Raw genomic sequence first — 27,012 nt, 5'->3', positions numbered from 1 at the left:
CGACCTGCTCCGGCCACCGATACGAACGTATCGGACGACGCTGCGTAGGTGGAAAAACATTCATATTGATTTTGCAAGCACGAATCCGTTGCGCGTCTGATCAATGGTAAACCGCGGTTCGCTAGCAACAGAAGTAGTAGCAGTAGTAGCAGTAGCAGTAGCAGTAGTAGTAGTGTAGTGGATATAATAACGGTTGTTGCGCGCAGTAACAATGATGAAAAGCGCATTATTTATTTGTACAAAGACTTAAATTACGGAAATTAAGAGTCTGAACGCTAATCACAGTTACAGTTGGTTAGAAAAATATTCGATTACAAAAAGTATTAAAATTATTAATAATGTATCATTTAATAGTATGAAAATTATATTGAGATTTCCGGCGAAGGGCGTCTCGGACCGTCCGTGGGACCGCGTCGTAGGACCTCAGCGAGAGCGCGGCGGCTTCTAGAGCCAGGGAGATGCAACCGACCTCGTCCAAGTTCTTATGAATCCCATAAATTATTCCGGCGGTGAGGCAATCCCCGCACCCGCTCACACTGACGATCTCGCCTGTCCTTTCCGCGCCGTCGACGGCAGGATACAATCGAGACGTGACCGACGACGAGCTAACGACCAGTTTGCCACTCTCGTCATAGAAGGGCTCGTTTTGCGAAGCCTTTCGCGTTACCTACGAAAAATGGAAAGTGAGAACACGTCGAAACGTCGCAAATTTGGGCAAAGACGGTTTGAAATAAAACTTATTTAGGATACAAACCAGCACTCCTTGCGCTCCCAAGGTGGTCACGACGACCGGAATGTGCTTGCTTAACCGCTCGGCCACGCTTTTCACAGCCGCCGGGTCCAGCGTCTCGGCGATGACGGGGATGCCAAGGTGCTCGCTTATGACTTTTAGCTCGTTCCAATTCGGCGAGATGAAGTGCAGCACGTTTTCCCACTGTGGTCCTACTTGAAATATCCTCGCCGCCTTTTGAATATCCGTGGGCTCGTACCAGACTGCCGAGAAAAATTATCAGGATCTTTATTCGCCTTGTTTTTTGTATTCATTTCCATCAATGTAGAACGACTTCGGATCTCAGTTTGATCTTATCATTTTCCAGAAATAGAAGAGAATCTTTTTCTATGAAAATGAAAAAGTATCAAGTTAAACTGAGATCAACGTTGCTCATCTACATTTATGAAAATGGACGCTAGTCCATTAATGTAGATTAATTTTAATCCCGTTGAGTAGAAAAATATTACATACACTTTTTCAGGGTTGGGTAAGTTAATGTAATTTTTTTTTAATCAAATTAGGTTAAAGTTAATGGCTTATAAAATATATTTAATTGAAAGTTACAGCAAAAAAATTTAATTATGGGTTGTTACATAAGATGACACATCGACACAATTGATATACCGTTCGGTCTTGAGATGTTTATGGACGGTTGAATACGATACTCCAACGACGTCCGCAATCTCTTGCAGCGTTAAATATGGATATTTATTCGCTATAGTCAATATCATAGACGAGTTGGCTGAACGTCGACCGGATGGCCGATCTTCAAGTTTGGACTCATCTTTCCTGAACCGAGCATACCATATTTGTACGGTACGACCGGTAATCGTAAAAGCTCCGTAAACATTGCATATCTTTTCAGCTGCTCGGGTCGCGTTTACTCCTTTCCGGAAATAAAACAGCATGATGTGCCGAATATGCTCTTTTAGTTTCTTTTGCTCTTTCTGCATTTTATTTTGCACAAAACTCACTAACTAAATCGCTAAATTGAAGAAACTATATAGTCAAATACAGCCGCAACAACACTCTACAAAACAAACTTCGTTAACAACGTGGACTCTCTTTCATTTAACCTTTCCTTTCCCGCTAGACGCTAACGTGAACGCGCCAAATCCAAACGAACTTATGTAACAACCCAAAATTAAAAATTACAATTAAATTAAATTAATTTTGGAAAACATTATTCATATTAAATTAGAAATTTGTAATTTTTCAAAGTTAGATTACTCAAAACAATTATACTAAGAATTAAGAAAATAAATTCTTAATATTGTATTTGTAATTTAAGTTTAGATGAAATAAAAAATTTTTGTTTTATATATATTTTTTTTTTTCTTTTATATAGATAAACTTTTAACTCAGGAAAAAATTAATAAATTGAAGTTTGTGTTTCAAAAATAACTAGTTAAACGTTATTAACTTTTTAACTTTAATATTTAATTTTTAACTTTTTAACTAGTTACTACCTAAGCTTACATATTATTTTATTGTTGATTTTTGTGTGTTTGACTTACAAGTGTTACGATTATTAGAGCATATGGGAATATATTTCAGCAATATTATAGAAACGTTACAAATTTAAAATGTTCTGTACGGGAGCAATCTTTTTGTTCAAGCCTTTTTCTAATTCTTAAAGCTATAAAGTTAGAAGATAATTTAACCCGGGATTAATGTTAATTTTGCATTGGTGCGAACAGGTCGTAATTATATTCAAGCTATTCAAGTCCACTTCCATGCAACACGCTCTGTTCGAGGAAAGTCGGACATTGCGATATCCATCAACATCGTATAAACGTTCACGCAACGTCTCTCAGACGAGATGTATTGTGCGAGTTTTGTTATCATTAAAATCCCATGAATTAATAAAAAAAAACGTGTATCAATTCTAAAGAAAGAAAGCGCAAAAAAGGGAAGAAAGGTAAAAAAAAAAAAGAAAATTGGAAAGGATAAAAAGGATGTTTTAGCTTTCTTTTCTCGAGTTAATCTTCTCGATGATCACAAAAAAGTTCTACCGCAAGGTATCGGAGAGAGGGAAAGGTCGTCGAAGTACAAGGGGAAGGGAAAGATGTTGCAGGACGACGCGCAGCGCTCTCTAGCGCTAACGCGCCGAGCTAAGCCTGCTCCAGGAGGAAGTCGCGTACTTGTGAGTCCCGCACGAGTTGCAAAACGATAATACACAGGTTGCGTACGGCGATCGCGAGGAGTTTACGCTTCTCCCTTGGCCGTCCTTGATTACGCTCTACATCCGAGCGACGCTCGCGAGTGATGGGGAAGACGAGGACGGGCAAAGCCGCCGTGATATGCACGGCGGTGGCGTTCGTTCTGGTGGTGATCGCGTTCACCACACCCAACTGGCTGGAGACCGACGGGAAACTGGATAATCCGCAATTCGTCAAGATCGGTAAGATTACGTGCAACTGGAAACATGATATATTGACCCGTATTTACAGATAACTTGCATTTATCCAAATATTCAAATATTAAACGTGTAGGCATGAGAAAACTCAAACTTTTCAATCTTTGCTGCAAGACGTTATCGAATATGTAAATAATGCGTCACGCGTAATAGGCTCGATCGTCAACAAATGATTACTCTATTCACTTTTTTATCACATTGCATTCGAAGAGCTACTTTCAAACTCATCCCTTTCTCTATAATTGTCCAATAATTTATCTTCCGCTAACGCGGCATCACAAGCGCAAAACATTTAGCTGGCAGCGACAGAGCAATTGAGGAACGCTGTTGTCTTTGCAGGTCTCTGGCAAGTGTGTTTTCAAGGGTTCCAGGATCCACGTCACCTCTACGACACCAGATTCTACGGCTGTTGGTGGGTGTTTGAGGAGGAGTATTACATTATACACGACATACTTCTGCCCGACTTCTTCGTCGCCACACAATTCTTCTTCACGCTATGCCTGACCCTGTTGCTGATCGGAAGCTTCCTGACTATCTTGTACACTTGCTGTTCGCGTCATCACAACAAGTATCAGCTGCTCCTGTGGGCGACCGGTGGCAATTTAACTTTGGCAGGAGTGTGCGGCGTTATATCGGTGATTATATTCGGGGCGAGGGGTGACGGACGAGATTGGATGCCCAATTGGGAGCACAACGATATCGGCTGGTCCTATGCCCTGGCCGTCGTGGGCAGCGTCACCCTGATAGCCGCCGGTATCCTGTACCTGATCGAGGGACGGAGACACAGGAAGAAGCAGGAGCAGATATTGAACGAGGAACAGAAAACGCATACAACTATTTAGCATATTTTTACATCGTAATCCAACAAGGAGTACGAATATTCGCGACACCAATTGATCGCGTGAATCCATTGAATACGTATCATGGATAAATCTTTGAAGACTAATAATTTTATATTGTTACACGTCCACTCATCGTAACATTATACGCAGTACTTGTCATAAGTGTGAAAACATCCTACATTTTGCAGGTAAACAATCGCATGACTGCACATGCTTTAAAAATTTTGAAAACATTGTTTGTACGAATTCGAAGCTTTATAATAAATATTTTTATCCTTTTTTTTTCATAAATCCTTTAGTTTAGAAGTTACAAAAATTTTCATACAAAAAAATTCAATATTGTTGTTAAAAAATTATCGTACCAATGTTTTCCAAGAAACATTTTAAAGCTTAGACAGTTCATTTTAAAATACTTTCATATTAATTTTATCCGATATTTCATTAGCCTGCAGCGCTCAAAGTAAAGTATTGCGAAAAATATCAATCTTCAATATTTTTATATAATTTAGAAATTTTAAAAAGAATTCTGTCTTTGCTCTTTAAAATGTATAGTTGAAAGCTTCTGTACACTTTTTTTCATCGAGATATCTAATTTTTTGTGAAATACCAAAAATAGCAAGTGTTCCCAACTTATGGAGGGTACTCTAGAAGCTGTCGATGTGTTGTCTAAAAGATTATACATAATTCAAATAGAGTAAGATACGCGGAGCCACTTTACACGATTATCCTTGCGTTAAAGATTTAAATTATATAAAACATTTTATTACAAAAAAAATGATACACGACTAGATTCTATCCTAAGTGCTATTAAATGTGTCGACGTGACGCACATATCTAAAATAATCCGTCCATTTATCTGCATTGTTTTTTAAAAACGTTCGTAGATACTAATTTTATACATGTACATAAGTTCTATAGATATATATTATATATATTAATGTTGCGAGAGAAATGAATCTCCGAAACTTGTATACCGAAATACAGATGATAATAAAATAATTTTTCCTAATAACCAGCGTGTCGTCACTCGGATATTCAGATTGCGTGTCGTGCAATCCTCGAATCCGCTAATTAAATAAATTAAGTACACCTGTGCCGCATGGTGACCCACATTGTTCTCGCAAATTTATCGTAAATTACGAGACGCGGGGTCTCTCGCGTGCACGCGATTTCGCCGAGGAAAGTGTCCGCCGTGTTTGACCTAATTCAGATTCTATTCTAATCGACCGCGCTGAATCTTCCGCGATTATGTCAGCCGCGGCAGCTGGCATTAATGCGTCATCGTGGATCGGCGTGACGAGATCCTTTCGAGGTGACGCGTCTTACCAGAAGGAATCTCGATCGGCGATGACTCGCGTCGCATAATTTTCTGTGATTCAGTTACAGGATGTGCAGCATTTCTACGAATACTGTGCGCGTCTTTCTCATTTCCTTTTTTTTTGTTTGAAGCGAAAAAGGGAATATAAATGAGAGTGATGTAAACAAATTTTCGTGAGGGGAGCGGAAGTCACGTAACGTGGAAAAGAAAGCGTTCTTCCTCGACGAGAAACACATTCACATCCACTTCGAGTGATTTGTAATTTTCGCCGAACATTTAAAGATAAAATCGTCTCAAGCAGACTATTTACGTTTAATGAACGTTTAAGAAATGTTTAACCGACGTCTTCTTGATATAAAAATTTATTAAATCATAGAAATATCTCGTGCAAGAAAAAAAAAAAGTTGGATCACGGGGGAAAAATTTTTTATATATAGTTTGATATAATTATATATCGAATATATCCATAAATATATAATTATATTATTCATTCAACACCTGTTCATGAATATATAAACGAATGTGTAATTACATATACTTATGGACATGTTCGATATAAAATTATACATGAACATTTTTTACGGGAGAGTTAAACTTAACTGTGTTAGATAATGTTTCTTCATTTTTTGTCGCGTATTTCGTCTTACATGCAAAATCAAACAGAACTACGCTTTCGACACAACTGATTGAGTTTTGCATTAAAACGGGACTGTATGTTGCTCCTCGAATAAAAAGATCGTGAATTTTTTGAATATTATTTTAATTCTTCGCACATCTTTCTGCACGTTGTCTTTCGCGATTCTTCAGTCGCTCTTTATCATGTACGAATTAAAATAAATAGAATATTATTCTGAATTATGCAATTTAGATCGTTCGAGAGGCAGGCTTAGGCTTAGAGAAACGCGCACTCGCTTACGTCAAGGTCGGAATGCGATCATGAAGAGAGAAACGATAAATAAGACATGATATGCGCACTATGACACATGCACCTTGGCGAATGCAGGGACGACGAGAGAGGTCGTAGGATCGTCGCGAGTTTCCGAGAATCTTGAAAAAAATCATTTTCTTTTCAAGGGGACAAAGAGCGCTTCTTGTTTGTTTCTATTGCGCGCCAGGCAAATTTTAAACGTCGATTCATTAATCGATTTCTTTCTCGATTTATATCCCGGAATTCTCGTTGTTTCGCGCACCTCTTCAATTTCTTCGTAATTGTTTACCTTTAATCTTTAATCGTTTATTTTCCTTCGGAACTTGCTGTAATAAATTTCGATTTTTCTTAACATAGGACGCACGGATGAAGGATTCGTTTTCTCGAACAAGAAACACGAATTAAATGCTTTCCTTTTCCTCCGGACCAAAGGAAATTTGCACCGAACAAATTCTTATTCAATTTAAACGTCGATTTATCAATTGTCTTCTTTACTGGCTTATTTGATATCGTAATATTGATTACAAAAGACTTTTTTTTCTTTTCTTCGAAACACGCGAGCCCTTCCTGGGGACGGACCTGCATGGATTCGTTACGTTTAACGCCCCGCTTGTGGGAGATTTGCGCGTGGCTCGAGGTGAGCCGTAGGTTAGGTTAGGTTACAACTCGGCCGTTTGCTCCGCCAATAACGCGGGTCGCTTGGGTGTGGTTATTAGTGCCGTGGGACCGTCGGATAGGAATTGTGTTTCATGAAAGTGTAGTTTACGTTGCGCGTCCAGGCGGCCGGACGTCTCGTCTCTCTCTCGCGATCGTCTCTAGGAGAGCACGCGGAGCGGCGACATGAAGAAGAGGAGCCTGTCCGGCAACGTGGGCGTCGGAGTGTTCCTGGTGGCGTTCGTCTGCGTGTGCGTCGCGTTCGGCACGCCCTCCTGGTTGGTCAGCGACCCGCGGATCGTCGGGGCGCAACTCGACCGACTTGGCCTGTGGCGGCACTGCTTTAGGTCGCTGCCTAATCCCCAAGAGTCCGACGCGCCCAGGCGATTCTTCGTCGGTTGCAGATGGGTCTACGACCCGTTCACCGCGGGCTACTCCGAGATCCGCGGCTTTCTCCTGCCCCGTAAGTAGTCGCGCAACAACACGGGACGATCCGAGAAAATTGTATTCTTTGCTAACATTAAACTGTGAATTTTTTTTTATTTTTCTTTTGGATATTCAAAGAAAGATTCGCTATTAGGAATAATAGAGTATCTTGGGCCATCGTCGAACTGAAATGCATTGACAATGTAATGGTTGTGTTGAGTGCAAAAAGCAATGCAAAAAGCAGCTTTGCAACTGTTATAAAATTCATCAATATGATTGGTTTTTGCCCTTGGTTCTTGCCCGAATGTCAATTCTTTGCCCTAAACCAATCATTAAAGTATTGTTGTTTTTTCTATTAAACGCAATTAATGTTTGTTGATGATGATGATGATGATGATGATGAAACAATAGACTAAAGTTTGTCTTGTAGTAACTAATGTTAATTAACTTCAAACTCAATTTAACTTTTCATTTTTTTCTAGTTTTAAGAATTAAAACAAGAGTTCCAACTTGGTTCAAAGTTAATATTGACACAAATGTGTTGCTTAACAAGAGCCTTTACTGTTTGTTTCATGTAATATTGTTTGTTGCAGCGTTTATGATAGCCACGCAAGTGTTCTTCACTCTATGCTTTCTGCTGGGTCTAATATCATTCTTTCTGATATTGCTCTTCACTCTGTGCTGTGACCCGGAGCGAAAGAGATACATTGAGCTGATAACAACCATCGGTTTCTTGCTGCTGGCCAGCGGCCTCAGCGGTGGCTTGGCGGTCATCATATTCGCCTGCTTCGGTAACGCGGACGGTTGGATGCCCGGGCACACCAATAATTATCTAGGATGGTCTTTCGCTTTGGGCGTCATAGGCAGTGTGCTGACGCTGATCGCGAGCGGTCTGATGCTGGTAGAGGCAACCATACAACGAAAGAAACGAAACTATCTCAAGGAATCTCAAACGCGCTTTCAACTCGAATCTCGCGCCTAAAGAAGGAAAAACACTTCCTCACCGTTCGCAATTGAATTGCGTACAAGCATTCGTACTAAAAGTCTGTAGTACCACTCCGTCCATGAGGTGCAACGTTTTACTGTAGAACCTTTCTCTTTCTGTAGAATGTACAAAAGGATACGAAAAACAGATCTGTATTAATTTAACTTTAGAAAATATGTAATTTTAATATTTTTGTACGATATTTTATATCTTTATATAATATTACGTATATGGCTTTGTATTATATATATTTGTCGATGATATTAACGATAATATATAGGACGATAAATACGCGTCTTAAAACACTTGCAGAAAAATTCGCAAAGGATTAATCTACAATTTTTTTTTATTCAGAGAGACAGCTCCGTTTTAATATAAAGCTCGACCAATTGTGTTTGTGAGAAGAAGAGTCGTCTGTTGCGTGTCTAACTGTGATAATCGCATGGACACTTATCTTCTGTATAAATAGGATGCAACGCTACTTTTTTTTGTCTCTTCTGCCTTCTTTCAACAAATATGTTAGTAATTTTACAATTTTAATTTGTTGACTCGGTTGCGATCACTTTTTATTACTCGTACGACTTCTCACGAACTTTTCTACGTAGCGTTTTGAGACGCGAATTATGAAATGCCTTGTAAATCGTATCTACTATACATATGTATGTACAATAATTATATTATTAAGTCTTGCGCACGAGATTTACGATATTCGCACAATGCACTCAATGCAGCTACGCATTTTCCAATGACACATATCTGTGAAAATCGGAGCTAACGAGATTAATAGGACATCAAAGTCAATTTTGTAATTCCGTCCTTTATCAAATAAAAACTTCTAATACAAGATATCTTCTACTTCCCACAAGCCTATCAATCTCGCTCAAATTTATACACCAGAAAATTCAAATAAATTATATGTATATCTCTCGACAGATAAGATTGAAAATCTGAAACACCCATTCAAACCAATGAAAGACTAATTGAAAGAAGCTGAAAAGTCATTTTTTCTTTGAGGCTTAACGAAGGAGATATTATTAAGTCCACTCCAATCAACGACATCCTTTATACGTATATATATCCGTGCTCCACTCGTCCCTTAGTGCGTGTAAAAAGACGCGCACACAGAGAAGAGCCTATATTATCAATAGACGGAAACGACAGTGCCGTCTGTTGGTAAAGTATATCTTTCTGTTGGCAGACTTGGTGGCGGTTGTGTAGGACAGTGTAGGACCAATTGGGTGTGGCGAGGGGTTACGATAGAGCTTCGGTGACGAACGAAAACAATAATCGTAAACGAACAAATTAGGGAAGTCGGTCGGTCTCACGCTGGCCTTTCCAAAAGGTCATCATGTCGGTGGACAAGCAAGAGTATCACAGGGCGTCCAGTGAGTAATTTATTAAGTCGATCACAGCGTGATTTACCTCGAGCGTAACCTGTACTTATTATTACCCTCTTCGTTTTCACTTATAGACGCGGTCGTTTTCGGCGGAGGGCTTTCGTTCGTGGCGCTCTTTCTCTTGATGATGGCCTTTATAAGGTAAAGCGTTGTAACTTTCAAAGCAACAATCCCGAATTAACTTGAGAAGCAGTGGTGCTGATTCTCTATAATTTTTCCAGTCCGTATTGGATACAGTCGTACCAGGAGACGTTCAGTAACTTCAAGCACATGGGGCTCTGGGAATACTGCTTCGAGCAATTCCGTTATCCCTACTATCAGTTCGATAAGCAGTTCGATGGCTGCCATCACATATTTTCTCAAGAATATTATGTTATAAGAGAATGGTTACTACCGCCATGGCTCATGGTCGTGCAAGCGTTTGTCACATTGGCCCTAATGCTCTCTATCTTTGCCTTTCTTGTGATCGCCTTGATCTGGATACGCTGGCCATTGAGATTTGTCTTGCATTACGAGTGGATTCTGTCCTCTACCGTATTTATATGCGACGCAGTAGCTGGTAAGTGTGACATCTTTTTAAGTTAAAAGTTTGGAGATACTGAAATGCGCTTTAACCTGGATGATGCGCTTTGATTCCAGGCGCGCTTCTCTTCCTGGCAGTCTCCATATTTGGCGGGCAATGTTGGCGCCGGGACTGGTTAATGTATCCGAATTTCAATCACTTGTCGTGGTCCTACGGTCTCGCGGTCATATCGTTCATGATCCACACGTTCGCCGCGTTCTTTCTTTATCTGGACGCGCGGACAGGTTACAGGCTGCGCAAAGAGTCGCGCAACTTGGTAATGCAGATGCAACCGAATCCACAGTCTCATCACGCGGTGCCACGAAGCGGATACGTGTAATGTCAAATCGCCTGCTTTTGACGAAAAATTTAATTTCCGCATAAAACTTTTACCGGTTATCTTTAACAAGTAAAAGATCTGTCTCTGAAGAAAGACTGTACACTACCGGTGTACAATTCTAATCCGTCCACTTTATATTTGTATATTATAAATAATGATAAAAGCTTTATGTGCAAGCTCTTACCGTTATTTTTAATAAATAGTTCCGTGTGAGAGTGATCGACTGTAGTCAGCAGGTTCTGGGTTTGATCTCGACCCTCATTCCCTATGCCTCGGTTTTAAGAGGTTGATTTTGAGAGTTGAAGATTAGAGAGCGAAGAAATGAAAAGTGAATGATAATCTATTTCAAAAATTCCACATTTTATTTGTATTTAATTTTAATCCTTTAATATGGATAAACATGTGTAAGATTGCTGCCTTCTTTCGAGCTAATTAACTTACATTTGATTTCCTTTAAGCTAATTCGCTTGCGTGAATAATATCCGTCCATTGTTATACTCACGCGCGCACATTTTTTTTATATATCATGATTTTTATACATATTTTATAAATATTATATACTATGTATAATAGAATTGTAGATTATCTGACTTACAAGTATGTAGAAAATTAATAAACGAAGAAATATTCTTTTTTTGCGAGATGCGATGATAAATTATTGAAAAAAAATCACTCACCTGGAACATTCGCTTGCGACGCAACATCGAGCACGTAGCGCATTGTATCCAATTCAAGGTTTGCGTCAAGAACGATGAGACTAGCTTCTTCGAGATGCGACTGATGTTCCTTTATCAACTTCGAGTCGATCGCAGCGAAGGATTCCATCTCGCTGATGTTGAAGTGACATTCGCCGTTAACGTTCAGTATCACCGTGAACCTGTAACATTAGTGTACAATTAGTCAAATACGAATGGATTTTCGAATAATCAATTTGTCGAATTATTTCGTCAAAAGAAAAAATTCGGATAATCGAACTTTCCTGATAATTCGAATTTTTATATCTGTGAAAAAACGAATTTATCGGAATCCAAATTTATTGATTCGAGTTTGAACTATTATATTTTCGCTCTACTGCAAGAAGTAGAACAACATACTGCTAATAAAATAATAAGATCACATGCTTGTGTTTCTTCCTAGGTCTTCTTAGAGCTGGTTCTGAAAGTATTCTTCACAGAAAATCGATTTTTGATTACAACCAAGAAAAGCTGTTATTTAAACATATTAACATTTCCACCAATTCGTGGATTTGAGTAATTAAATTATTATTTTGAATAATTCAGATATACTATTCGGAGTATTTACAGCCTCGTTATATATTGTCCAGCAGGACTGTTGGTTTCAATTTAAGTTTCTTGTTTCGTCTCGTCAACGAAGCGGCAAGATTGCGACACGTACCTCGCGGTATCCACGTCCGACATGCATTTCACCATTTCGCCTCCGACTCCTAAACTCTCGAGAATAGTCTTTCCATGCTCGTCATCGCCAACGACAGATATCAGACGCGTGTTTTCCAAGCCGAGTTTGAGCAACGCGTCGGCGACGTTTCGACCGACCCCGCCGCAGCTGCATCTGCTTCGCCCGGTGTACGTTCTACCATCATTCTGAAAAAAAAAATCACTCTTTCTTCAGGATCATTCAAAATTTATTAATGTGATCTAATATATAGAATTTCGCTGCTCAATTTTTCGATTTTTCACGTGAGACATTTATTTTCCGCATGACAGAGAGAGAGAGAGAGAGAGATTAAGATTAGGATAAAAGTATTCTTGAAGAAAGAGCGCTTCTACATTTTTGCAGAAAGTAGAAAGCTCATCTGCGAAGAATGCTCATTTTTTTGGGTGCATCCGTTTTTCCTCCGTTTTGTAAAGATTCAATTACACGTAGAGGGTTTGCTCCGGGGTCGCACAGCTGAGAGCGAGTACTTAAGGGGCAGCACGCAAGACCCACCCCTGTGATATTCAAGTTGGCATGTAGCGTTTTGCCCCTTCCGTCCTGCTCACCCCGTCCCTGTATAACTCAGCGCATAGTATAACCGGTGCCTACGTATCTCCGTTTCTACACATTCTCTCTTTCTCTGTCTGCTTCGTACTACTACCATCGCATCTCGGTGGTAACATACAGCTGGACATTTTTATCTCTCCACCTCTTCCTTCCACCTCGACTCTATTTCTACGTATATTCAACGCTGTACGTGGGGCTGCGCGCACCCTCCCGCAAGCGAGACCTTATCGGTCAGACCTATTTCTCGCGACACGACGTACGGTACTCCATTGCGACTTCACAAATAAGACTGCAGTCTCGTCCACCCTATCGTAAACGGTGAAACAGTGATATCGTAACGTGAATTTATTTCCCGGTGACAGCTCGAGCAGCGGTCGTCGGTAAATCGAAGCGGATCGCCCACTTCGGTCACCTACGATAGTCCGCCCTTGCACACTCCCTTTGCGTGTCTTCCCTCTATCTATCAGTCTGCCTCGCGAGCGGTAACGGCGGTGGTAGAGCCTCCTCGTGTCAGTCCGGTTGCCTACCTCGGGCGCTGTTCACGGTGACCACCCTCGCGATCCACGCAGCCCCGGGTGTGCCGCGTGTTATCCGCGTCGACGGGATAGAAAAAGAAAGTGGGGGGACAAAGAAAGAGAGAAGAAAAAAACAAAGAGTAAGATAGGTGAAGAGAGTCGCGCGTGTCCGCGCCTGGAACATCGTCCTATGCGTCGGGTGCGCGGGGCGAGAAGCGTCGGGCGTCGTGGCCGCGGCGTCGCGACGACGGCGATGACGACGACGACGACGACGACTATGACGACGACGACGACGACGCTCGGTCGCGCGCACGAGCTCTCGACTCTGCGTGATCCGTGGCAGTGAGAAGCAGCGCGTCGCGTCGCGTCGCGCCGCTCCACGAAGCGTCGTGCGAGCGACATGCGCTACGGCTGGCGGCGGCCTTGTCAAGTGTCGACTGTGACGACCAGGAGGACGGGGACGAGGCCGAGACCGAGGAGGCCGAGGACGAGAACGAGGACGTCAGCGGCGGCGAGAGGAACCAGTGAAACTACGATCACCAGGGTAACGAGGAAGGCGAGGACGACGTCGAGGTGCTGTTGCTGCTGCTGAGAGGTGGTGGCCACGAGTACGGGACGCACATGACGTGAGGAAAAAACGCGGCCGATCTTGGTATGAACGACGACGTCGTGGACGACGTTGCCGAGGAGGACTCTTCTCGCGGCGATGCCCGTGAAGGACGCGCCACGAGCAGCAGCACCACGACCACGACCACGACAACGAGGAGGAGGACGACGACGACGACGAAGAAGACGACGATCGCGACCGCAAGCGCAACGTTCCTCGTACGATCGGCCCGACTGACGACACCCGGCTGCAGCAGCAGTGATTATTCAGCGGCGGTCCCGGCGTACGAGATCGCGCCTCCGCAGTCCGCGTGCACGTAGACTGCAGCACTCGACGTCGGCGTCGCGTGACATTTGCCGCGTCGCAGAAGACGCGATTCCCGAGCGATCATCATCCGCCAGGATTTCCTTTCGCTTCTCGCGAGCAGTGTTTCGCGTCTGTGCAAAGTAGTCGTGGGACAGAGAAAGAGAGAGAGAGACAGAGAGAGAGAGAGAAGTCGGAGAGTGGATCACTCTCCTCAAAAGAAAGGACTCTCCTTTTCTCCACGAGAAAGCTCTATATTTCTCGAAAAAGAGGTCTCTGCCCGGAGGACGAGAAAGATTACGAGGATTCACCGAGAAGGGACGTCGCTCCACGACATCGCGCGTGCCTCTGATCGTCCGGAGGAATCCTACACAGAGGTATGCTAGAGGATCGAATAAGCCGGGTCAGCGCGAACGGTGTCGCGAGTGCCGTCCTCCTTCCTCTCGTTTCCTCTCCTCTCCTCTCTAACAGCCTCCGTCGTTCGCTGTCGTATCTGCCAAAAGAAATTGTGACGCATCAGAATGCGTGCCGTACGAAGAGAGCAATTTAAAGGGCACTCGAGAGCGGTCGAGGGGGGAGAGAGAAGGGAGAGGGTGCCACGCGTCCACGCCGTGCGGACCGTCGTCGACGAATGGACGCTAGGTCGGCCCCCGACGTGATCGTGAGCCAAGCTCGCGTGACCGCCGTTCCGGCATTCCCTGTAGTTGCATGCGAAAAAAAAAATAGGGCGAAAAGCGTAGCGAGCGATAAATTCCTACGGGAAGGAAGGTCGGGAGGAAGATTGCATAACGCCACGTTCCCTCTCCCTACGTCCATCGCCACCTTTCGGCCCTCCTACCCCTTTCTTCCCTTTCTCTTGCGCGCGCGCGTGTGTCTCCCCCTTGTCCTTTTTCTCCCCTCTGTCAGCTTTTCGTGCCTCTTCTTCTTCTTCTTTTTCTTTAGGGATGTCACCTCGTATCGATATCTAATTAAAGGCTGCCCGATAATCTTTTTTTATCACGCCTGTCGCCGCTCCCTGGTGAGGTACGTGCGGTAACGTCGTCGTCCCCACGACCTTTCGCTCCGGCATCCGGCGTCGGGAAAGGATCGCACGCGGTACGTCGCGCGACATCGATCCGCGCGCGCCTCTTCTCTCTCTCTCTCACACTCCTGTTTTTTCCCTCCGCGGGATTATGTAAAGCAGGCAGTACTGGACGCCGGCCAGGACGTTGACTGCTCGTCTTCGTGACGTTGGAAATTGTTTCTCCGTTAGGACAAAAAGAGGTAACCGCGCGCTATCAATGCCTCTCTCTCTCTCTCTCACCCCTTTCTCCTTCTCTCGCGTTATACGTTTCTCGCTCGTGTCGTGTGTCGGTGTGAGTCGGAGCGCGCGCTAACGCGCAGGGTTTAAACGATCGATGGGCCCTTACCGCTCTCTCGCTCTTCCGTGTTTTCATTACAATGCGCCACTCGCATACACTCGTGGCAGCGGCCCGCCTGCCTGCCTGCCTGCCTACCCATGCATGCATGCAATGCGAGTGCCGATGCACGGAAACGGGAGCACGCTTTGGCGCATCGCCCTGACCGACGATGCATGTCCGTGCTCCGTGCCGCGACCCTGATGAGGATATAAATCTCGGGACGATTCGTGTGTGCAGACAACTATAATTACTTTGCCTAGAGACCTATTATTCTTCGATCGTAGCACGAAAGCGACGATTTCCCGCTTGGGTTATCTTGCTCCCCGTTCCGTAAAGCCATTTCTTCGGCGTTTCAATTTTCTCTTCTTCAGTAATTCAATAAATATGCTATCCTCGCATCTGCGTCAGGATAGGTTGTCTCTCTTTTGATTTCGGTTCGCCGAGCCGGCGACGCTTTTCGTGCCGATACACTCACTCGGGCGCATATCCTCTCTCTATCTCGCACGATTTATCTCTGTCCCTCCTCGGAGAAGCTACATAGAGGCAGGCGGCGGAGGATCGATAAATAGAATCGCCTATCGCACGCTACAACTGTCAGAAAGAAATACAATCCGCTGAGGCGCACGCTAGCTCTCCTCCCTCCCGCTACTCTTCCCGCTACGTTGGCTTCGACACGGAAACGCATGTTGAATTCCGTTCAATTCCCGCGCTCCCCGCGTGTCCCCGTTAGAATGACCTCTCACAGAAAGGGAGGACGGCCGGAAGGAGGGGGAAGGTCGAATCGTGCGGCTTGAAGAGGCGGAGGATCCGAAATCGAAGGTCAAATCGAAAATTTTTCGAGTCTGAAACTGTTGAAAGGTTCATGTAATAGCGAGTCCGTGGAAGATGTGTTCTAGAAACATAAAAGACAAACCCCTTGGGTGTGTTACGAAACGAGTTACGTCTCTCACACCTTTCCCATAAATTTCTTTGCCCACAGGAGGATTGTCCGTCGTCGTCGTTCCGGTTGCCGGAACACCGAGGACTGCCATCGCGCTGGTGGTGTGTTCAACGACGGTGCACGACGACAGGTGCGCGTGACACGAGGAGAGACAGCCATGAACGTTACCAGCAACGACCTTCCGGTGCGGCGATGCAGCACGACGTGCCTCGCGTGACTCGCGCCGGTCACGAGTAGAGAGGATCGGGCCTCCTCTTCCTCCTCCTCCTCCGCCACCACCTTCGTCTCACCACCACCCTCGCGAGTTAAGTACAGCGACGGCGGCGGCGGCGGCGGTGGCGGCAACGACGACGACGACGACGACGACGACAACGACGACGACGACGACAACGACGACGACGACGATCACCACCAGCAGCGGTGCAACGCGCTGGCCCGTCTCTCCTCCTATTTAGCTCCCCGCGTTTGCGGGGTACAATCCTTACGACGAGGACACGCACACCAGGGTGGCACGATAGTATGACGGTGATGCTGCTGCAACGTTCAGTCACCCCGCAGTCGACGCACAGCCAAAAGACAGCGACGAAGGACTGCAGCGCGAAGCCGCCCTTTCTCTTTCTGCTGGACGACCGTGAGGAGCATCGGCACTCGACCGATACCAACACCACGACGACCACTACAAACAACAACAATAACAACAACAATAATAATAATAATAACAACAACAATAACAATAACGTCAATAACAATAACGTCTTCAAAAGAGGCGACCGGAGGAGCAACAGCCGCGATCACGTCGCCGACGAGGCGCCGTCGTCGGTGACGTCCCAACGACTCGCCGGCGGTGGTCAGGACGTCGCGATGCGATATTATCGCCTCTGGATCTACGCCTGTAACCTGGTGCTGCTCGGTAGCGCGATCGGTTTCGCCGCCGCGGTGTCGCAGACCCTCCTGTTCACCAGCGATCCACGTAGACACGTGGTGCCGGGTGTACCTCGCGCCTACGACCCCACCGCGCTCTACGGCTATCTCGCACTGACGGCGCAGCTAGGCCTGGTGCAGCTGCTCGGTTGCATCGCCGCCAGGCGACTAAGCGCCCGGCTGCTCCACGTCTACTGGATATTACTGCTGATCCTGCTGTTTGGCGACGCCGTCGTCGGCGTCGCCTGGATCTTCCGCTTCGAGAAGATGCGCGCCGACCTCAGGCCCACGCTCAGGCTACGTTTGCAGGTGCGCAGCCCCGGTTTGCCAGTGCGTCCTCCTCTTTGCACGGCGATCTTTTCGAAGCCGCTCCCGATCCGCTCGCCGACGTGTCGCATTACGTCAGAAGTGGAAAAACATATGAGCTTTTTCTCTCGCTCTCTGTCGTATATCGAAATAGATTAGTTTTTTTTTTGCACGTCCAAGTTTGTAGGACAGGTCTATAAGAAGTTTTCAACTCGTTTACGATTCGTGGACTAGTAAATGACTATTTGTAAATTGGCTTGTATTTTTATCTACAAGTGGACTTTTACCCAAGTGATGGCATGCGAACAAATCGATTTCTGTCGATGTATAACGGGATAGAAAAAAATTTGTACGGCTCTTCAGTTCCTCGAACGAGACAGACGGAGAGGGAGAGAGCAAGACCCTCGACTTTCCGTTCGATAGATTAACGATTTCTCCACTCGCAATTGCAGATGGACTACGGTAAGGAGCCGCGGTTCACCGAGCAATGGGACCGACTTCAGCGGGAGTTCATGTGCTGCGGAGTGACCGGGCCCAGGGATTTTGGACAAGAAAGAAGAGAGTGGTCGCAATCCTGCTGCGGGCCCAGCATGAACGCGAGCGAGTCCTGCATGCAGCCTTACGTGCGCGGCTGCGAGGAGACGCTCTTACGCTGGCTCAGGAAGACGGCGGACCTGCTGTTCGTCCTGGGCTTCTGCGTCATCACCTTTACCAAGCTCTGCTTCCTCGGCATTCTGCGCTACGAGATACGGGAGATGATACAGAAAATACGATTGCTGAGGGAGCCGCCGCCGCCGGCCACGCCGTTCGCGCAACCGCCCTTTTCCCAGGTGCTGCCGGAAACAGCCAACAACGGTAGCATCGTGAGACGCACAACATTGCCTAACGCAGTCATGCCTTCCGGTACGCCCGTGTTTGAATCTCCGTCGTTGAAAATATCATCGGGTTCAATGTCGAGGATCTGGACTAGTTAACGCTGAAACTCGATGATGCGTTACATCTAGATTCTAGCTTTTCCAGTCATTAGTACTGTTAGAAGAGAGTTAAATCATACAGTTATAATTTTGAACAAAGAGCAACTACTCGAATACACGTGTATTGATCGCTACTCTTTTATCTATCTGTAACAGAATAGAGGTAAAAAAATTAACGACAAAGATAATTCTCGTTCGAGATACAAGGAAAAATTTGATTTTTTTTTTTCTCTCTACGAAAGGAAAGAATTATCCGTCATTCTCGTTTTTAGGCAACGCCTCGCTGTTGCTGCAATCGGACGATTGCAGCACCGGCCGGCATCCACTGTTGGCGAACAATCTGCAAGACGGCGGTGCCGACAGCGACACGAACAGCCACTGCGCGCTGATACTCGAGGAATCAACGCCTACCTCGGCGAACAATCACAACAGCTGCGCGGCCGGCGGCGGCCGTGAGAAGAGCAACGGTAACAACAACTACGAGATGCGTGAGTTTAACCGCAGGCTGCTGCTGTCGAACGGCACCAGCCCGGGCACAGGCGTAACCGTAACGGGCGGTCAGAGTAGGCGCACCTGACTATGGAGATGGTGGCGAAGCACCTCGAACCGTTTCCTGTACAGGAGCAATCGGCGGCGCGCCGACATACCGCTATACAAGTAAAAGAACGACAACCCTCTGTCAGACACTTCAGCTTCTTTTTTAAGAGAGTAACACATAGCCATACACTCAGCGAGCTACTGGCTGGCGCGAGTCCAAGGAACGGTGCGATATACATGAGGAAACGTCGTCGCGTTCGCATTCGCACGCGAAATTGGCGAGAGTGTGAAGGGGGTTGACAACCGCTGCGCAACTTGTACTCTATAGCTCACCCCTCACCTACCTCTCACCCTCGAGGTCTTACCGCTGATTCGCGATAGTGCGCACTTAATACGTAACACCGAGGGAAGACCGAACGGCGATGGATGGCGTTAGACGGTGAGATACACACACAAACACAAACACACACACACACACACGCACACACACACGCGAGAGAGACCAAGCATTCACGAATCGATATCACTGTGGACTATACAATTAATAACGAAAGAACCAAATCAAAAACATATACAGTAGTGCGACAGAGAGAAAGAGAGAGAGAAAAGAGAGCTATCTCCGTTTTGTAAGGTAAAATTTGCAAAAGGGCATTTAAATTCGCGCACATCGCGGGCGAGAGCGAAACTCCCTCGATCTGAGGGTGAAAAAAGAGAAACAGAGTGTGAAAGAGAGAGAGAGCGCAATCCGAGGTTGAAACGTCGTTGCCCTATGATTCCTTAAAACGAGCGGCGAGCAACTCACCCCGCGTGAAAGACAGTTCGAAGAAACTACATTCTATTTACGGCCCATACTCTCATAGTCGTATGCTAATTTCGTCATCGTCGACGTCGAGCTATAGAGGGTAGGTACACGCTAATTTTAAATGACCGTTAGAAACCACTTTCTTTAGTCTCCTGACTTTTATAGAATTAATCCGCCGCTTTACCACGCGAGCTTTCGCTGTGTTTGTGTGATGCGCGCGCGCTTAGACATCGGCGGGTTGCTCATTAACTGCCTCGTGCTCTCCTCGCAAGTACATGTGTACACCTTACATGCCTTTCCGTCCTCGCATGGTCGGTGTGCATAACTACTTTTGCAAATTTATTTTTAGCCGCGAAACTTTCTTGCGTTACTCACACATCCGAATAAAAGCCGTCATCGATCGTGTCATTGGTGTGACGCGGGAGGATATCGTCCGTCGTTTCTCATGTAAAGATAACGTTCAACTCACGCCGGTAGTATGTCACAGTCGAGTGTAACTATCGTCGCCTATAAACGACACACGAAGCTCCTGTTCCCGTTGGATTGTCTCTGGACCGACAGTTCTGTCGAGTTAATTAAAGACTCTGAGCCAGTAATCGGATATACTTCGTGGATCGCGTTTCTGTCTGGCAAAACGTTATCTCGATGGTACGTACAGAGAGATCTATTTCCTTTCCACTTTATATCGCCAAGATCTCTCGCTCTAATATTTCTCATTCGTTTTTTGAATCCGCGCATTACGCGTTTCAATATTATTATATCGCAAAATAATAAAAAATTTAGCAAATTTAGTTTAGCAGAGTTAATAGACATTTTTGTAACCAGAAAGTCAACAATGATTCAAGACTCATTATTAATTTCTGACTTTTGTCCGACTTGAGGAAGCTTCAGGCTATATTGAAACTTTATGACTTTACGCGTTCTTTTAATAATGTAGAAAATTTGTATGTCTAGACAGCTTACTACTTCCAGGTAGTAAGCTGACGTCAAAATGACGACAGCGTCAGTTTGCTACCTGGGTACGCTTCACAGAAACATTGCCATCTAACCAGCTAACGAATCGCATGACTCATTAAGTTCCATAACGATTCTTATACCTTCAGAGACAATTACGAGTTAGTTACGGGATAATATTGCGAGATACTACTGCCAAATTAATCCTTCTCCCCTTCTGCGATAAAATGAATGTATGTCTAGACACACCAATCTTAATAATGAAGTAGTTTCCTCGTTAATAATACGGCAGAGAATTAAAGGGAAGGAGAGATTTTCGATGTAGGCGACGATTGAACAATTCCCAATACGCTTTTACATACACATCTAAAAGATACACGTCACGCAAATAGCTTATACCGATACGTTCCCTGTAACTGGACCATCATTCTTGGACTAAAACAAGGACCGGAGTTATTTCATTCAATGTTGCAAACTGTTCTCCTCCTATTTTTTTTCCGCACACCTCATACGCCTTTCCGGTGTCCTAATGATGAGGATCCGTCTTGTAAGCGACAAAGATAGCGTAAAAACTCGAAATAAATTGGCTTCCTAGCTAGGATTAAAGGAATCTTAGGGTTATACATTTAATGGGGGTGACAATGATAATGGATACAAATACTATAGTAGGCTGTATATACCGGCATGATAGACAAAATAAGTGTCGATCGTCTGCTTAAGGAGAAACCGATTATCCGATATTATCTGTTAATTGTCCGAATGCACGTCTCCGCCGATGTTCCAAGATGGAAACGCTTTACGTTCACCCTATCTGTCGCAGTTGAATTTACGTGTTTCGAAATCTGGCGTTTTACATGTCCAAGTATAATTACACTAGTCTGGAAAACAGGGTAATTATTAATCTCGAACGGTCGCCTGACTACCCTTGGGCCACTATTAGCGAAGTAGAATGTTCATGCGTTGTCGCCAAGTAAGATAACTGACTCCTTTCGTTCCCCCTTCGCGTAAAAAAAAAGATTCTTTTGCCGACAACGCGCAAGTTCCCATCATTCTTTCTTAATCAGACCATCGAATTATTGTTGAATGTAATAATGTGAAAGCTTACACCTCGCAGACACACAGCCTCTGCCACTAAATGTATATAAAGATGTTATATACACAGAAGAGATATAGAGAGAGACTCGTTTTTTAATTAGTCGAAAGTAAATACGTTCGGAAAGAAAGAAAGCAAGAAAAAAAAAGAATATATGAAACTTATATCACATTCCGGAGAAACGAGATACTTGAATTCGCTTCGGTTGTCGTATTACTGTATTACCATCAACTAGAAAAGAAAGAGTGAAAGATTTTAGGCGTTTATATTTTATTCAGGCGATATTTCCTGATTATATACAACTACACTGCAAGAAAGACTTCAAAGTTCAAACAAGCGTAGCGATTTGTAAGGGATTGGTATCTATATGTAATATATACAAATTGAAGTGGAAGACGGGGAGCTTTGAATAGTGCCTGCTTAAAACCCAATTTATTATATATCTCAGACAACTAGGTATGGTCGAATAATTAGTCGTTTGCGACGTTGCACGTTGGATCCGAATCCGGCAGATCGGTCAGCAAGAGACAGCAATCCACAAAAATGTGATCTTCTTTTGCGAGACAAGAAATAAGTAGATAAGAGTTTACACATCTTGCATCATCTTCTCTAGTATTAAATGTCGCTGAACAGGTCCAAGTATCAATATTAATAAATAATAAAGCTGACGATTAAAAGTACGTTCGCACAAATGGTAATAAAGACCGATTTCCCACTGAACCGCGCGGCTCCTTGACCAATCGATCCGTTTCTGCCACGTGTGCGATGTCGCAAACGAGACGTTTCATAGAGTGATCGTAGCGCGATACCGGAAAAGTATGCACACTTAAAAAAAGCTTTGACTACCTTAATATTGTATAAAGACGACAGAACGACGCGACGAAAGAAAAAAAAAGAGTGTATCTGAAGACTATTGGTGAAGAAGGGTGAACACGAAATAATTAACAAGTAGTTACAAGCTACAATCGAGCTCAATAGCGCGTTTACGTTGGTGAACCTTTCACAATATCGTATCGACAAGCTTGCGTCTGTATTTAATTTATGTTATACGGGGATACGCCGCCGCGGTTGCAACGGTCGTATTTCATAGGTTTGCTATTCTATAAAGCGTTTGTTAACATACACCGTATTCTTCCCCTGTTCTACGCGAGATTTCCCATTATTTGATATTATTAAGTGTACATAAAAAAAAAGGTGGTAATTGTATATAAATACTGTTACTGTTCTACAAACTATATTATGTAATATGAATATATAAGAAAAAAAATTGGTTATTTAGTATAACTTTGATTGTGAGATTTTTGACTTACGTTTATTTCCGGCTCCTTCACTTGCAAAACAGTGTCCAGGACTGACGCGCCAATCACTATCTGAACAAGACATCGATATAAGTATACTTCAAGTGGAGATAGTGGAGTGATTTATTTAACGCTGCGTCAGCCTTGAATATTGTGATAAGCTATATCGGTAACTCCTCAACGTCGCCTCTTAATGCGTTTCATGTTCGCTTTTGAAAAGTTTTATATTTCTTTTCGACTTACCGGCTTTTGCTTTGATATTATCGATCGTACGGGTCCGCGAGTTGTACGAGACTCTTCGGAGAGATTCAAAGCAATTTCAGCCGCAATTCTGGCATTATTTTCTATAAGAGCTATGTCTGTAAAAATAAGGTGAACGTCTTAAACATAACATTACATTTTATGGTATTTTATTAGCACGTCGCTATCTATTAGTTACTCACTTGCTTCAAGAGACTGACCACGCGTGATCTCGTTGAGTTCGCTTAAAAGGAACGGTGTAACTTGTTTACCCGTTATGCGCATAGCACTGGCTTTTTTTAAAGCCTCGGATATAGCGGCGTCCATGACACTGGGCTGCAACGCATATTTTTCAGGAATAGGGACTGCAAATAATATCCCTGTGTTAATTCCCAGTACCTTCTGCGTCTTCACGATATCGGCTGCTTCCTTGGTATTGGAGATTCTGCACGGTGCTTTTATTTTGTCTGAGGTTTCGGAGCAGTAAAAAGCTGGAAACTCGGGCGTTTCACCTATTTTTATGACCGGTACTCCCTGAGTTTCCTGCGAGCATACAAGCCGTATTTCTATATCAATTTCTGGAAATAAAGCAAACGTTAATAAATTGTATGAGCCGTGAAAGTGAATGTATACATTCATGTACCTACCAGGTACTCTAAGGTCTTGCCAATGTCTAGGATAGACTTGACTCCGGAGCAGACAACTGCCACCAGCGTGCGTCCAAGTTCAACGAGATCCGCACTGATGTCAAGAGTCAGTTCAGCTCCTCTGTGAACACCACCGATACCACCTGTTGCCATTATTGGAATACCAGCTGCGTGTGCAATTAACATTGTGCCACTGACTGTTGTACCACCATTCAATCCACGAGACAGAATGAAAGAGATATCTCTGCGTGAACACTTCATGGTCTTTGCAGAGTCTGCTTTGGACAGGATCTCCAACTGCTCGTTGTTCAAGCCTACGTGTATCGTGCCATCTATGATTCCTATTGTTGCAGGTACAGCACCCTGAAACAGGATCGAGCAAATTATCAGTACTTCTGTTTAATTGTGACAAATTAATTTTCAAAGCTGTAGCTGGCAACATGTCAGCTTAATTGTTTATGAATTTAGAAAGAAAAGTTTTCTGTGACACACCAATGCAAAATTGATTGTATAATTGACAATGACTTAAATTTTCTAAAAAGATCACTAAAACGTTGCTGTTGCAATTTGTATATATGACAAACAAAATTTCTTGACCCTCTTCAGAGTGTGATGCAAGAGTGCATGGTGCTTTATCGATAGACAAACACTCAAGAAATGGTTTTTCAAGTACAGCCACAATATTTTGGTTACAAAAAATTAAAGTAGATAAATGTAAGTAGCAAATACTATGATAATGTACATGTTTGGTACTTAATCAATCTAAATAATAGAGACAGAATTTATATCTGAACTGTTTGTGAAATTTAGAGAAAATTTTTCTGTGGCATTTATTCATGTTAAAAATCCCCAATCATACTTGTCATAAAATTTGTATGATCTAAATATTCTAGAATTACTACAATATTGCTGCCATAAATTTTATATGTGACAAATAATATTTTAACAGATACAAAAAATTATCACAAATGACTTTGAATTTTTGTTGCGACAGCAAAACATTTTTATGAATGAAAGAACCTGCGTGATGACTACTCGTAAATACTTATTTAGCTTTACTCTAAGGTAGGTCTACTGTTACTCTCGAATCATCTTGAATCCTGAAAGAAAAGGAAGAAAAGAAAGAGCATCGTTGGACGTGCTATACGAACTCGCTGTCTGACTGCGTCCTCGACTCTCAGCGCGGTGTTCAAGTTATCGGGATAGGGCATGCCATGCGTGATGATCGTCGATTCCAGTGCCACGATGGGTAGACCGTGCTTACGGGCCGCCGCGACGTCCGACCCGTAGGTAATCGATCGCCGATGGATCGCCGGCGCGGCGGATCTTCTCCACGGAAGTCTCGCCGCGAGATCGTACAGACTGGTTCGATGCATACTCGAGATGCGTGAACGGACAGGCGACAACGAACAACGACGTGCGGGATACGGGAACACCCTTGCGCGGCGTGGACTCGCCTACTATCGCCTACTTCAGAGATAAGACGAACGATCCGCGATAACCAAACGTTATTTGAAAAGACTCGAGATAAATCGAGATTGAGAGCGAGTTTTCGACACCTTTATCCCGCCGCTTTATTTTGTCGAAGCGCTCGGCAACTTCCACGCGTTACGATCTTCATTTGTTTTCCACTTTTATCTCCCTTCCATCGAGATCGATAGGGGATCCTCTCGTCCGACATCGATCGTTTTTTTCCGGATTGCATCGCCGGCACTGCAGCTGCGTGCCGAGCCCTCTGCACTGTAGCTGCACCGCGCCATATACTTTAAAACGAAATGGATCTATATTTTTGGTACTGGAGAGAAAAAGAGGAAGGATAGGAGGTGCGAAAAGTTCTACTTCGATGAACTTTTTAAAGTGATTTCAATGTCACGAATGTTCTGTCGCGTGAAGTTACACCCGAGTGAGTTCAAAGGTCGGGGCGTACGTGCGCGATATTTGTAAAGCGCCGAGACCCGGTGTCATCATTTCCCATTAACTTGATTAAATTTAACAATAGCCAACAGCGAGACTTCGATCGTATTATTTTGTCGAAAATTGATTGCATTATTGTTTTCCTCGTCCATTTTCTGTAAATTATAAATTGTTTATATAAAATATAATATTTTAGTAATTAAAGTAATAAGAAAAAAAATTAGGTTAGGGATGATCAGTTTTAAATCGCGCAGTTGGCAATTCATCAATCTAATTTACTAATCAAAGGATGCGTTCTATTATGCAACGCTCTTGGAATCATTTATGTTGATTCTGCCTACGAACCAGTTTCAGAACAATTTTCATATTTGGCAACATAGAGATCTCCTCGATAAATAATTTAGTAGCAACGTATGCAAAACAATTGTAACAAAATGGTTTTTCTATTGTTATGAATCATTTATACCTTTGTCAAATGTTAAACAAGGACAAATGAGCGATAAGCGAAATGTGCCTTGTTAGATCAATCAGAATTAGTGACACCAGTCCTGAATCTTCGGCATCATCGACACGTGCGAAGGATTGAACGTTAGGTTAAGAATAGGTTAGAAAATAAACAGCTGTCGTATGGCGGCAAGATGAAAATGCCGATTAGATTCCTGACGCGCAGTGAGCGAGTTGGACTTTATCCTCTCGCTACGTCTTCTCCAGCGATCGACTGATCGATCGATTGATCGATCGATTGTTAGAAGAGTGGGGAAAGCTCGACGCAAATTCAATCTTATTAAACCAAAACAAAATAGCATTTTTGCTCCTTGACGTGGACAAAAATGCCTAGCCATCTGAATTTACACAAGTGTCACGGCAAGTTCAAAACGCGCGCTCCTTTCTAAATATTCGCGTTATGACCAATGATT

The 27,012-nt window shown here is 43.8% G+C and overlaps 5 protein-coding genes across 6 annotated transcripts; 4 read left to right on the top strand and 1 right to left on the bottom strand.

The window, feature by feature from the left end:
- Window positions 1-206: 206 nt before the first annotated feature.
- LOC105195411 (pseudouridine-metabolizing bifunctional protein C1861.05) lies at window positions 207-26,750 on the bottom strand. 2 transcript variants are annotated; one of them, XM_011160789.3, is made up of 10 exons: window positions 26,562-26,750; window positions 25,333-26,250; window positions 24,182-24,544; window positions 23,738-24,077; window positions 23,538-23,653; window positions 23,307-23,366; window positions 12,039-12,244; window positions 11,321-11,520; window positions 755-993; window positions 207-667 (listed from the first exon to the last, which is right to left on the bottom strand). In XM_011160789.3, the coding sequence occupies exons 2-10, from the start codon at window positions 25,555-25,557 to the stop codon at window positions 344-346; spliced, it is 2,073 nt and encodes a 690-aa protein (XP_011159091.2). In that variant the 5' UTR covers window positions 25,558-26,250; window positions 26,562-26,750; the 3' UTR covers window positions 207-343. The 2 variants fall into 2 exon arrangements, with proteins under 2 accessions (XP_011159091.2, XP_039312020.1); XM_039456086.1 differs by lacking the exon at window positions 25,333-26,250 and having other exon boundaries at window positions 26,562-26,748.
- Window positions 2,190-5,045, top strand: LOC105195410. Its single transcript, XM_011160788.3, has 2 exons — window positions 2,190-3,176; window positions 3,531-5,045. The coding sequence occupies exons 1-2, from the start codon at window positions 3,041-3,043 to the stop codon at window positions 4,031-4,033; spliced, it is 639 nt and encodes a 212-aa protein (XP_011159090.1). The 5' UTR covers window positions 2,190-3,040; the 3' UTR covers window positions 4,034-5,045.
- Window positions 5,873-9,190, top strand: LOC105195409. The gene is made up of 2 exons (XM_011160787.3): window positions 5,873-7,396; window positions 7,953-9,190. Exons 1-2 carry the CDS (start codon window positions 7,120-7,122, stop codon window positions 8,339-8,341), a joined length of 666 nt encoding a protein of 221 aa, XP_011159089.1. The 5' UTR covers window positions 5,873-7,119; the 3' UTR covers window positions 8,342-9,190.
- On the top strand, window positions 9,561-11,286 carry LOC105195408. Its single transcript, XM_011160786.3, has 4 exons — window positions 9,561-9,729; window positions 9,816-9,882; window positions 9,963-10,300; window positions 10,381-11,286. Exons 1-4 carry the CDS (start codon window positions 9,693-9,695, stop codon window positions 10,641-10,643), a joined length of 705 nt encoding a protein of 234 aa, XP_011159088.1. The 5' UTR covers window positions 9,561-9,692; the 3' UTR covers window positions 10,644-11,286.
- Window positions 14,490-23,294, top strand: LOC105195407. The gene is made up of 4 exons (XM_011160785.3): window positions 14,490-15,332; window positions 16,449-17,639; window positions 18,089-18,539; window positions 18,883-23,294. Exons 2-4 carry the CDS (start codon window positions 16,929-16,931, stop codon window positions 19,185-19,187), a joined length of 1,467 nt encoding a protein of 488 aa, XP_011159087.1. The 5' UTR covers window positions 14,490-15,332; window positions 16,449-16,928; the 3' UTR covers window positions 19,188-23,294.
- Window positions 26,751-27,012: the final 262 nt, after the last annotated feature.

This window comes from Solenopsis invicta, chromosome 12 (assembly GCF_016802725.1).
Source record: "Solenopsis invicta isolate M01_SB chromosome 12, UNIL_Sinv_3.0, whole genome shotgun sequence".
In the NCBI taxonomy this organism is placed as follows: domain Eukaryota; kingdom Metazoa; phylum Arthropoda; class Insecta; order Hymenoptera; family Formicidae; genus Solenopsis; species Solenopsis invicta.
The sequence above is the reverse complement of the archived record's forward strand: the minus strand, read 5'-3'. Positions and strand labels throughout refer to the sequence as shown.

Bases quoted from the DNA above. Each gene is read 5' to 3' on its own strand.
- LOC105195410 (XM_011160788.3), top strand. From the start codon at position 3,041: ATGGGGAAGACGAGGACGGGCAAAGCCGCCGTGATATGCACGGCGGTG. The intron at 3,177-3,530 runs GTAAGATTACGT...TTGTCTTTGCAG, and splicing joins TCCGCAATTCGTCAAGATCG to GTCTCTGGCAAGTGTGTTTT.
- LOC105195409 (XM_011160787.3), top strand. From the start codon at position 7,120: ATGAAGAAGAGGAGCCTGTCCGGCAACGTGGGCGTCGGAGTGTTCCTG. The intron at 7,397-7,952 runs GTAAGTAGTCGC...TGTTTGTTGCAG, and splicing joins CCGCGGCTTTCTCCTGCCCC to CGTTTATGATAGCCACGCAA.
- LOC105195408 (XM_011160786.3), top strand. From the start codon at position 9,693: ATGTCGGTGGACAAGCAAGAGTATCACAGGGCGTCCA. The intron at 9,730-9,815 runs GTGAGTAATTTA...TTTCACTTATAG, and splicing joins AGAGTATCACAGGGCGTCCA to ACGCGGTCGTTTTCGGCGGA. The intron at 9,883-9,962 runs GTAAAGCGTTGT...TAATTTTTCCAG, and splicing joins TTGATGATGGCCTTTATAAG to TCCGTATTGGATACAGTCGT.
- LOC105195407 (XM_011160785.3), top strand. From the start codon at position 16,929: ATGACGGTGATGCTGCTGCAACGTTCAGTCACCCCGCAGTCGACGCAC. The intron at 17,640-18,088 runs GTGCGCAGCCCC...TCGCAATTGCAG, and splicing joins CGCTCAGGCTACGTTTGCAG to ATGGACTACGGTAAGGAGCC. The intron at 18,540-18,882 runs GTACGCCCGTGT...TCTCGTTTTTAG, and splicing joins TAACGCAGTCATGCCTTCCG to GCAACGCCTCGCTGTTGCTG.
- LOC105195411 (XM_011160789.3), bottom strand. From the start codon at position 25,557: ATGCATCGAACCAGTCTGTACGATCTCGCGGCGAGACTTCCGTGGAGA. The intron at 11,521-12,038 runs GTACGTGTCGCA...CTAATGTTACAG, and splicing joins TCGGACGTGGATACCGCGAG to GTTCACGGTGATACTGAACG. The intron at 994-11,320 runs GTGAGTGATTTT...TTTTCTCGGCAG, and splicing joins GTCGCAAGCGAATGTTCCAG to TCTGGTACGAGCCCACGGAT.